The following is a 12,416-nucleotide window of genomic DNA, read 5'->3' on the forward strand; positions in this document are numbered from 1 at the left end:
TCTCATAATGGGGGTTTAAAGGGAACAGGAAGGGAACACTAGCGGATAAGGGGGAGGCTGCGGGCCGAAGCTGTGAAAAAGCAACAAAAACAGTAAGAAATGCATTGATAATGACATCACCAGCATTTCCCACAGTGGCCAGTGTCTTAACGGGAGCTGGAGCTTCCATTCATCGCTCCGGAGCTGGCTTTCCAAGAGCCTGGGGAGGCCAGCGCTCCCTTCACCTCAATGGGCTTTTTGTTGAGGAACAGAGGAGCCGTTTCTAGGCTTGTAGAAAAGCTCAGCTAATTCACTTTAGGGTTACCAGGAAGCCTGAGCCCGCACGGTTGGCAACAATGGCAAACTTGATTGCTTCACTTCGATGGCCCAAGAACTCCCAGCTGGAGCAGCAGAATTCAAATGGGAACTTGTTTTCTCTGTTCTGTGTGTTCCTCTCTCTCTCTCGCTGTCCACACACATTTATTTCTTCATCCCTTCATCTGATGGGATCTCATGACTGACCCTGGCGTATTTCAGAGAGGGACGGTGAGGAGTCTTTCTCATTGAGCACTGGCTCTGCGTCTGATGTTAGAGCGCCACCTGCAGGGAAAAACACCTGCACTGTAAAAAATAATCATTCTGTAAATAAAGATTATTAGAGTATGTTATAGAAGAATATAGTATTTCAGTCTTTGTACTTCAAAATTCCATGTTTAATTAAATATGTTACTTGTTTTTTCTTGGTAATTAATTGTGAAGTTGACAAATTGGAATGTGTAATTATTATTAATAAAAAAAATTATATATATAATACATATATTGCAGATATATGTTATTATTATTGTTGTTATCGTTGTTGCTGTTGTGAAGATACATAACCACAATTTCAGATTCAAATTTTCTAAATTTACAGCAGAATTCTGTTGAACATTAATCTGTAAACAACTCCTAATCGATCAGAGAAGTACAAACCTTCAGCTGAATTAGAATTAAGTCTTAAAAAGTTTAGTTATATGAACATGATCTTAGTTAAAATGATAAAAACACAAGTAAACTAGCATCATTTCTGTATTTATTACAACAGAAGCACCAGACGTAAATATCATCTTAGATAGAACAGGCTTCACATTTCCATTATCAAGTGTTATGGTTTATGGTGTTTAGGACATGAACCAGAGTACCATGTAAATATCAGGATAAAACATGAATCCCGGTATCTTGATATTATTATCTGATTCCAACACTATGGTACTTTCACGGTATGTTTTGCGAGGGATATTAAATCAATTCTCCCTTCATTATATAGTTGCAGCTTATTATTAGCAGATATATTTATATGCTTTTGTGTGCTGCCAAAGACCAGTCAATACCACACTTTTAGTAGATGATATTAATATGGCCATCAACTGATTTTTTTTCATAGGATGATCCTAATGAGAAGTTCAGCTAGATATTAGCACCAGTTCAACTAGTAATAATATTATTCTTCTACTTCCACATATAAACACTGCATTTTGTGTTAAAGGGTTACTCCACCATAAAATGAAAATGTTGTCATTATTCACTTACACCCATGTCGTTCCAAACCCGTAAAAGCTCTGTTCGTCTTCAGAACACAATTTTAGTTATTTTGGATGAAAACCGGGAGGATTGAGACCGTCCCATAGTCTGCCAAGTAAATAACAGTGTCAAGGTCCAGAAAAGGTATGAAAAGTCATCATCAGAATACTCCATCTGCCATCAGACGTGCAATCTGGGTTATATGAAGCGACCGGGACACTTTTTGTAATATGGAGTGACACAGAGGAGACTGTTGACAAAGGAATTATTTAATAAAGTCATTATTTTAGTTTTCTTCGCTTACAAAAAGTGTCCAGGTCACTTCATATAACCCAGATTGCACGTCTGATGGCAGATGGAGTATTCTGACGATGACTTGTCATACCTTTTCTGGACCTTGACACTGTTATTTACTTGGCAGTCTATGGGACGGTCTCAATCCTCCCAGTTTTCATCCAAAATATTTTTTGGAACGACATGGGGGTGAGTGAGTAATGACAACATTTTCATTTTAGGATGGAGTAACCCTTTAATAAAAGACACAAGTATGAAATTTCAATTCCATCATTTATGAACAGCCCTAATGTCAGTATTACTGAATTAGGAGTCAGATATTAATTAATGGGTAAATATATAAAGCTTCACTTGTACATTTCTATACAGCTGTGCACTTTCCCTACAGATTCAACACTGCCAATAAAAATAAATAAATATGCTACAGATTTTAGTTTTTACACACACACAGGCCTAGATATTCTAGCAGTTTTTTGTTGTTTTGTAGGAACACAAAGCCTCACCATGTGTGCAGAAGTGTTTGTGTTACCTTAACTTTCTCCAAGTTGTCTTTTGCTGACATCTTTTGGCCGATGACAAAACTACAGGCGGCATTTCCAGCAAGGACTTGACAGACAAGAGCCTGGAAACCACAGGGCAATAAAATGTAATATACAATTCAATTGTAATACAAGTAAGCCTAGTTATCTCTCAGTAAATGAGACTTGTAAACTTGTAACAACCGGACTGGTGTCTTATTTCTGGGCTTTTTCCTTTAAACGACTGCATTGAAATGACTGAACCAGACTCCAAAGCTTAAACAAGATTCAGATAGACCACTGATTCATGAACCAATTATTTATTACAAAAAATTCAAGACAGAACTCTTAAACTGTTATCTACGGGCAAACACAATACAAAAACATGTAGGTCTCCTGCATTGAGATGAAATAGCTACAGCAATTGAAAAAGAACAATTATTTATTTTTCGAAAAATTCAAATCAAAATCAAAATATGAAGTGTGTGTGTACAGGAGAGTGATAAAAATAAAAACAATGACAATAAAAGATCCATAAGCCTTGGGGATACGACTTATGCTTTAAGAAAATGAATATTTAAAAACAACCAACAACTCCAAACAAAACTATAGACTATCAAGAGCTTTTTTCATTTTTAATATCATCATTCTGCGTGTATCAGTGCTTGAGCATCCCGACACGTTTTCAAACACCATAAATAAGGTTAGGAATTGCTATTCAATTTCCATTCAGAGAGCAAATGGTGAGCAAGAGTCCAGACGCGTGTGAAGCTCGAACATGAGGCTGGACACACACCTCTGGTGAGCTGAACTGCAGGTCTTCAGCGCTGCATTCAAGAGCTTTGGTCTTACACAAAGTCGCTGACGGCACTTGATCGATTTTTCAAAATGCGTGGAAGATATTTCCGGTTTTGACCGGGACATCCGGTCGCATTCCAATTTCCTAAAGATGTAGTGCATGTCTAAAAATACAATAGTGCAAGGCTTGTTAAAATATGAAATCCCGTGGCTATTTCCATAACTTATGAAGATACAGAAAAATAAATCCGATAGAACTTCTTTTTGCAACCGCAACTTTGTACACATATACAGCAGAAGTAAAAAGCACACATTTTGCGGGTATATTCTTTTCTCATATTCACTCAAGTGCACACACACACACACAAATTTATATGAACAATATTTTAAGTGCATCTGTACATGTCCATGTCTAATAAGCATTGATTTATTATCATAAATACCCTCCATGGACACAGTGGATTTCATATTTTGACAAAAGAACATCAAAGATGAAATAAGTACCAAAGACAACATGAGGAAACTAGTTCAATCCAGAACAACTGAAACACCCCAAAACACTTGTCAGTCCGGAGTACAGTTTATGCATTTGCACTCGTCCAGCAGATCATACCTGGATTTATTTATTTTTTTATGTTTATATAGCAACCTGTGTTTATGTCTCCAGACTCCGGGTGAGAAAAGCCTTGAATTTCTTGGTCTAGGAAATTGGGTCACTAAATATAATTTCATTCAAATAATTGATTCAAACCGCACACTTAATGGAACAATGTTCAAGTAAATTGCATATAAATTGACTTCCTGCATACAAAGCTCTGGGTCCTACTAACAAACTTGAATCCAATCTGACCCCCCCGACCTCCCTCTACTACAACCCACACCTCTTAATAAGTACTATATTTCCAATTCACAGATTCAGTGCAAAAAGAAAGAAAAATAAATAACACCTACATTTCTCTTTTGTTTTTCTTGTGGACACCTTAAAAATTAAGGAACATAAATAACACAATTTGGCTTGCAATTAATTACTCTGCCAATAAACTGAATGAACAAAACAAAAAGGAATGTCAAAAAAAAAAAAAAAAATTTAACAATATTTTTTTATATTTATAAGGTGGATACGAAATCCCCTAAAGGTGACCGAAAAGGGCTATAATAATTACAAGAATATTAGATAGAAACCACATGGCCAGGTTTACCACACCCATATTACGATTTCGTAAAATAAGTATAAAAAAAACTTTTTTCCAGAGTCTCGGTCTTTCTCACTCGGACTCATATTCCAGCGGGGCCCCCTCATCGATGACCAGTTCCTCTTCGCACTTAATGTCTTCCTGTTTCGGGGACACTTTTACCATCGTGTGGACCTTCTTATGGCGTGAGAAACTGGAGGAGTGAACAAAAGTTTTCCCGCACTGTGGGCATTGGTAGAGTTTCCCCGAAGCGTGCGTTTGCTGGTGCTGCTTGAGGTTGGAGAGCCGAATGAAGGACTTCTTGCAGACGCTGCAGGTGTAGCTCTTGTCTCCGGCGTGCTCGTGATCTGAGAGGCTGGTGGTGTGAGGGAAGCAGGGGTACGGCGGCTCATCGTTCGGCGGGCACAACTTCTTCTTGCCCCCTTTACCGTGCTTGTTCTTCTTGCACAGGGTGTAGTAGTTGGGCTTGTCGCGGGAGCAGAGCTTCAGGCGGATCTTGAGGTCCGAGGACTCTTCGAGCGAGTCTTTGCCGTGCGTGTACGAGGTGAGCAGCCGTCGCACGTGCGCCACCTGATGTTTGGAGAGTCCCGCGGAGTGACTGAAGACCCTGTCGCACTGCGCGCACTGGTACTGCTTTTCTCGCTCGCCTGAGGAGACCGCTCTTTTACTCGTGCCGTGGCCAGATGGGAAACTGTGCTGGGTTACAATGGGAGCCGAGGTTGGAGTCGGGTACAACGATATGATGTTTTCATCCAAGCCTTTTTTATGGATCAAGCGATGCCGCGACAGACTCGAGCTGTGATTGAACGTTTTGCCGCATGTGTTGCACGTGTGCAGTCTCTTGGTTTTGTGGCATTTCTTATGTATGGCCAAAAGCCGCTTGCCGTTGCACTGCACCCCGCAGAGATTGCACTGGAGAGACTTTTTGCCGTCGCACAACTTGCTGAAACCTTTGGAGGACGAGAGGGACGATCCGTCCGAATGTACGTGCAGATGCCGAGCGAGACTGGAGGAGTGGCTGTAGCTCTTGCCACAGAAGCGGCAGTTATACTCTCGAGCATGAGACACCTCCTGTTCCCAGCTAATATCAGAAACGTCCTCCTCTTCGCACAACTGGCTATTCCCTGCTTCTGTGTTGTCGTTGAAGTCGGACTCGCTGCCCACCTCCTCCTCATGCGTCGCGATCAAATCTAGAGCCGCTTCGTCACATTCTGGGAAAACTGAGTCGTACGGGACATAGAACGTCTCGTCCGGTTCCACTTTGACCATCTGATCAGAGGTCTCGTCCAAATCCTTTTTCACGCAGGTTATAGTGAATTTCGAGCCCACGTCGGCCCACTTGACCACATATTCGATGGGCTGCGTGTCAAGTTCGACCGTGATGAAGTCTGCTCCCAAAACGTCCTGCTCGGAGCAGGTCAGCTCTGTTTCGGTCTCTTCCATCAGGGCTGATCTTCACGGCCCTTCTGTCGTTTTCTCACTGGGGAGCTGCGGCTAGTCCAGGCTTAATTTACACCTCAGCTAATCCTAGTAGGAAACAAAAACAAACAACAACAACAAAATTTATCTTGAGTTTGATGAAACAGTACCAGCAATAATAACATACATGCAGTAGGCCTATTTATTTTAGATAAAGCCTGACAATTTGTCTGGTTTAGAAACGAACATTAGTCGATCTCCCCATTTTTGTAAATTTATCAGAACGGTCTCTGTTAAAAGAAGTCCATTTAGTGTAGATAGTGAGTAAAATAGAGGTTTTGCACAGTAATAGGAAAATATTACTTCATGTAGATCAGCATTACATTAATCTCAGGCTACTGAAGAAAAAAACTATTTATGCTGGAGACTCATGATCTATGATGCAATATAGTTTACTTCCTCTTGCATGGATATTTTTATAGGGTGTTGAGTTTATATGCATGCCTACAGCATAAAGAACCTTGAATATATCTGCAACCTTAACAGACATCAAGCAGACTTTTCCACGATTGACATGAATGAGATCCGAGCAAGAGCGTTCTGAAGAATCAGTCGTGCATTTACAGAAGGTTCTAAACCGACATTCTGACGTTTACAGAATTCTCTTAAGAATCACGGTGACGTTTAAAATAGCGTTCCAAGAAAAAACATAATTGTGGCATTACAAGAACATTCCGAAGAATCATTCTGACATTTAAAAGCGTTCAGAAGAATCATTCTGATATTCGGAGAGCATCCGGAGGAATCGTTCAGAGAACCTTCTGAAGATCCACTCCGACATTCAGACACCGCTCAGAAGAATCGCTCTGATATCTCGACACCGTCCTGAAGAATCGATCAGCAGTCCGTGTGTAAGCTGTCAAATCGGTCGGAAGGCGAGAACATGTCGAACTGTAAAATGAAAGCGGATGTTCGCGCGCGCCCCGGGTATTTCCTCATCAGCCGATCGCGGATTTTCGCGTGTTTACCTCAGGCTTATTTATTAATGAACTCGCCTTTTCTGATCAACCGTGGTATAAAGAAATCCATAACATAAATCTAGTTACGTGAAACCTCGGCAATAAAAGAAAAACAACCAAACAAAAGCGTTCCAACGGTAAACAGGAAACACAACTGAGCACTGGCACGGTGCATTCTGGGAAAGGATTAAACTGGGCTGCAACCGAGTGTCAAACTGCATTTCGTCTTTTAAAACATCTCTTTTGTGTTCGAAATATCAACGTTTTAAGGTCTTAATACTGAAATGCACAAAGAACTGTGCTATTAAACACTCGGACCGTGTGACGCCTGACTGTATTTACACATATTATAATAAACAACAGATAAAAACTGCACATATATTCACCATCACAGATGAACGATCTGAGCCTATCTCTGGCACCGAGGCCCACACACACACACACACACACACACAGAGAGAGAGAGAAACGGAATATAGTGTGCAAAGGCGGTACTTTCTGTACTGTTGCCAGCTCGTGCTGAAATAACTCGCACTTACTGTTACTCGAAAGCACATAATATTATAATGACTGATCGTTTCGATGAATGCATGACAGAGACCGGGAATAAAACCCCTTCCGATCGCTTACTCGTAAGACACTTGAAGAAACAACAGTAAAATACAGTAGAGAGAGAGCGTGATCTAACGTTAATCTGAGTTATTCCGGCCCAGACTCATCAGAGAGAGGCACTCATGATCTCAGACAGAGTTAAACCCCTCGATATTCTTCTGTCGCCTCGCTGCACTTCATCTGGGGTTTAACCAAACGCGTTCTCTGTTTGAGCATCGTCCGGTCAGAAGGATTTTAAAGTAATTACCAAGCATATAATGTGCTGTTTGGTCGCTGGAAATCGGCTCGGTTCTGCCGCACCTCTGTCAGATCATCGCCGACGTCGGAGAGGATGTCTTTTTTTTTTTTTTTTTTTTTCACCGGTGATGTATAAAACATATGGATGGACTTCCGCATTCCACTGTCAGCGCGCTTTATTTTATTAAAAGCACTAACACTGCAAACAATTATATCCTTAGAAAAAGAACAGTACTGTATGAATACAAAAAAAAATGTTTTTAGAAAATGAGACACACAAAGTAATTAAAGATAACTGTAAATGGTTTTTTAATACGCATTAATATAATATTTCCCAAGTTGCAGAAAAAATCCCTTTTGAAAAAGCATGATAATTCACAACAACGATTAATTTAAGTTATTATTTATACAATAATAAAATAATAATAATAATAATAATGCCCGAGGAAATAAAAAGACAAAAGGCTTTGTTTTACTTTACTGTCCAAATTATTTTCATAATGATAATGCTCTAAAAGCTATTTTACTTTTACAGTTATATAACACATACACTACATTATTTGTTTTACATTATATGTAAAATGAGAAAAAATGGGTATTGGAGGAACTGAATCATTTTTATGTATATTACTCAGTAATTAATGACTGTAAAATAAATAAATATAGAAATATTTTTAATAAATACTTTTTGTAACATGGCTTGAACAAAGTATAATGACAACAGTATCAACGCTAGACATCTATACAAAGGAAAATACATTTAAAAACGTTTCCTTTCATTACTAAGTAAAATATGAGTAATCTATATATATATATATATATATATATATATATATATATATATATATATATATATATATATATATATATAAAACGTTTCAGTAACAGGTTTCATATTCTACTACATATTCTAATACACACACACGCACACACACACATATATATATATTAATATATTCCATGTGTTGTTTTATGCGAAACTTTTTTTATTATTATTTGCGTTATTAATAAACAATGCATCAGCTGTTCTGCAAATCTCTTTCACTTTCCGTGTGTTTATCTGGCCAGAAATCATTTGCAGTCGCAAAAAAGAAAGAAAAAAAGCGTCTGCTTCAGTAAAGCTTTGCAAGTTTATTTCATATTCCCAGTTTGCCCCTATCATCACCACACTGGTTATTCTCTCTTGGATTAAAACACAGTACAAGTGTTAAACGTGTGGGTTTGAGTTATGAGGACTGTTTGCGACGGTTATTTCAGCTCACTTTACGGCAAACAAGAGGCGCTTCAGGTTAAATAAACATTCGCCACGCGGTGATAGCAGAAATACTGATTAATTTAACTATTTGATTGTGTTCTTGAAAAAATATCAGCATATAGACCTGCACATTAGAAAAAAAATGCTTCAGTAAAACATAAAAAAAAGAATATTATTTTGTCATGTATTATGCATTATGACAAAAAGATTAAACGGTTGTAATTATGAGACAGTCTTCAACTTCTTGTCATCATTTCAACTAAATAATGTCTTAGTATCTCATAATTTCAATAAAAGTCATGTCGTAATAGTGATTTGAAAGTTTGAAATGATGAATTAATACCTTTATTTAACCAATAGAAAACATCTCGGAAATTAAAAATCTCTTACAGGAATGCTCTGAAATAACTTTGAGATGCTGTCAAAATTATGAGATGAAGTCATTGTGACATAAAATCAACCTTGACCTCATCATTTCGGCTTTTTGTCATAATTTCTGTTTATAATTACACATCTGTTTATAATTATGACTTAGTATGTCATAATTTCAACTTTTTATCGCAGTTTATTTCATAACTCCAACCGTTGTCATAACTCCAACCCTTGTCATAACTCCAACCCTTGTCATTATGACTGTCATAATTATGATTTGTATTTTTCATTTTATTTTTTTTTCTCATGTGGCGGAAATGGGCTTCCGTCGTACCTCTTAATGAGAATTCCCCAGAAAGGTTAAACCGGATTATCCACTGCATTGATATTTTGTAATGCTACTTTCTTTTCACACCTTTCTACACCTTGCACGCTCTCAAAAGCGTTTAACCAGCAGAGGACAGTGTTCACTACAGTGTGCACTAGGCCTTTACTAGGAACAGAAACAGCAGATGTGATTTCCTGGTAAAGGTGGGGTCAGGTAACACACAATAGAGTTCTTCCGTGATGTCAGAGGAGCACGATTCATGAAGAGCCAGACTTCCGTCTCATGTTTGGTTCCATTACAACCAGTCACATGAATTTTTCCTTTGAAAGGAAATCGTGGTGGTGTGGCCAGTTGGGGGGATTCATACTGGTTTTGACGTCACAAAGTGGAGAAGAAAATAGAACCAAAAAAATAAAAAAATAAAAGCTCTTTGTGTTAAGAAACAAGGTGCATATGAGTCAAAAAAGACATTATTGCAGCACTAAGATATCTATAAAACAAAAGTTTTTGATCGGCCCAATTTTGTATTGGCATGAAACAATGATTTCAGAGCAAACTTCAAATGTTTCATTTTGGACGATGGACCTAGAAAAAACTTTTACAATTGTTTATCAAAAGCACATTTAAAGAATCAAATTCAAACGTGATTTAAAAAAAAAAAAAAAGTAATTTTAAAGTCATAATTAAGAGGTGAAAGGTCATAATTATGAGAAAGAAAGTTCAAATTTTGAGATTAAAGGTCAGAACTATGAAACACAAGTCAAAAATGTGAAAACAAGTCAAAGTTCTGACAAAAAAAGTTACATTTTTCTCTCAATTTTGAAATGGTTGTATTTATTATAATGCCTGTTGAATATTATATCAGACAAGGCAATATATTTAAAATCAACCAACTAACAGAACAACAGTGTGGCCACTAAATACACTAACTAAACATTCTTTAGCTAAAAAATAACCTGTAAGCTGATTTCAAGACTTGAACTGATTGAGACACAAGTTTTACAACACTTGGTTCCTCTTCTGTCAATGGCTGTGTTTTTGCAGCCATTCCAGACCTGAAGAAATGATTTGAGGAACTTTCAGCATGATTCAACTTGATTATTTAAAAGTTTTTTTCTTTCATATGACTAAAGGCACACATATAGGCCTAGTGATACACTGCTAGACATTGACCTTTTCTATCAAAAACTCTTTATTTTGTACATTTTACATTGAATTTCTATATTTATAATGTGTTTAGTTTTTTTTTTCTTATGTTATTGATGAAGATATGTTGTGACAGCTGTTTTCAATCAATAGCTCAAATACATCTGTGTACACACCTGTGGGACCAGAAGAGCGGTCAAGGTTGTATTAAAGCATGTTCACATGTACAGTGGGCCAAAGTCTGCCGCTCTACTGCTGTTACGTGCAAGACAACAGCCCTGTCAGCAGGGTTATAGGATGTTTGGGAGATTACCTTGCCATAATCTACAGTATTTCCTCAAAGACTGGTTATTATTGAATGAGTCAACCTTGAAAGTCAAGGTGCCTGATTCATATGCAAACATATGCATGTGTTTATTTGTACAAAGAACAGCCTTTTTGTTAATAGGCTAATGTGATATTATGGAGCCCATGGGGCCGTTTCCCAAGACCTACTTCTGTATTTTAATTGTGTTGCTTGCATAAAACATCTCAATTTCTGTATATTGCATGATATCTTAATACCAAAGTCATTAGTGATTTTGTTCAATTGTGACTATGTTTTAAACTCTTAATCTCCATTCTTCTCTTAATATTTAGCGAAATACGTATCTAGATACAAATATATTACCGTTCAAAAGTTTTTTTATTTTCTTGAAAGAAATTAATACTTTTATTCAGCAAGGATTTATCAAACAACCACATAATTTACATAAACACCCTTCGTAGCAACAGCTTATTAGACAGATTTCTGAAGGATCATGTGACACTGAAGACTGGAGGAATGATGCTGAAAACTCAGCTTTGATCACAGGAATAAATTACATTTTCAAATTCATTAAAATTGAAAACGGTATTGTAATTGTAATAATATTTATTTCAGATTTTACAGCATTTTTGAGCCTTGAAGGAATATAAATTTGTAGATAGACATGGCTTTAACTGATGCGTATATCATTGATTCATAACCTTTGAACTCATAATATGACCGTTTCAAAAGATCCATATAGAATCATTAAAAATGTATAGAAAATGAATGAGATTTGTGATTCCGTAACCTGACTGTTGTGCTAAAAAACCCCTCTAATTTAGCTGATTGGTGGCCATTAGGTGGTTATAAACACATAATGTCATTGTTCCTATAAGGAAGTACTCTGCAGGTGTTTTCCTGTGGCTGTGCAATGAATGCATTTAATAGAGAAGAGCTGTTCCTCAAAGTATTCTCCCATCATTCTTTGCTGCAGAGGATGATTCAGCACATTGCCTTCTCTGCTGAAAAGCATTCGGCAGGATTTAGTGTGCCATGAATGCAGTTTGTGTACAGCGTGTCCCAAGCCATTCACATCACAAGATCACTCATAACATCAGTTATCTCACATTTCATCATCATGTGTCACACGGGCTGTAACCAGCTCACAGGGAATGTGCACTGATCATAATGGTGCTGTGGGTTTTTACTGGCATACATTGGCATTTGTCTGTTGGGGAATTTCTGTTTGAAAAACAGCAATGTAAATTTGTGACTGTGTATTTGAGGAAGAGTCTCTGTGTTGAAGAGACGGCAAGCGTTCCAGTGGGCTCTGTGTGTGATGGGTGGGCTCTCATTGACTCACATTCCCCAGTTCATTCAGCAGTTATCAAGACTGA

General features: G+C 37.7%; 1 protein-coding gene across 5 annotated transcripts; it reads right to left on the minus strand.

Moving 5' to 3' along the window:
• Window positions 1-2,655: 2,655 nt before the first annotated feature.
• On the minus strand, window positions 2,656-7,768 carry LOC128026489 (zinc finger protein 135). Of its 5 annotated transcripts, none has more exons than XM_052613682.1 (2): window positions 7,640-7,768; window positions 2,656-5,869 (listed from the first exon to the last, which is right to left on the minus strand). In XM_052613682.1, the coding sequence occupies exon 2, from the start codon at window positions 5,783-5,785 to the stop codon at window positions 4,415-4,417; it is 1,371 nt and encodes a 456-aa protein (XP_052469642.1). In that variant the 5' UTR covers window positions 5,786-5,869; window positions 7,640-7,768; the 3' UTR covers window positions 2,656-4,414. The 5 variants fall into 5 exon arrangements, with proteins under 5 accessions (XP_052469642.1, XP_052469639.1, XP_052469638.1 ...); XM_052613679.1 differs by lacking the exon at window positions 7,640-7,768 and adding an exon at window positions 6,580-6,957; XM_052613678.1 differs by lacking the exon at window positions 7,640-7,768 and adding an exon at window positions 6,514-6,957.
• Window positions 7,769-12,416: the final 4,648 nt, after the last annotated feature.

This window comes from Carassius gibelio, chromosome A13, assembly GCF_023724105.1.
Source record: "Carassius gibelio isolate Cgi1373 ecotype wild population from Czech Republic chromosome A13, carGib1.2-hapl.c, whole genome shotgun sequence".
Classification (NCBI taxonomy): Eukaryota; Metazoa; Chordata; class Actinopteri; order Cypriniformes; family Cyprinidae; genus Carassius; species Carassius gibelio.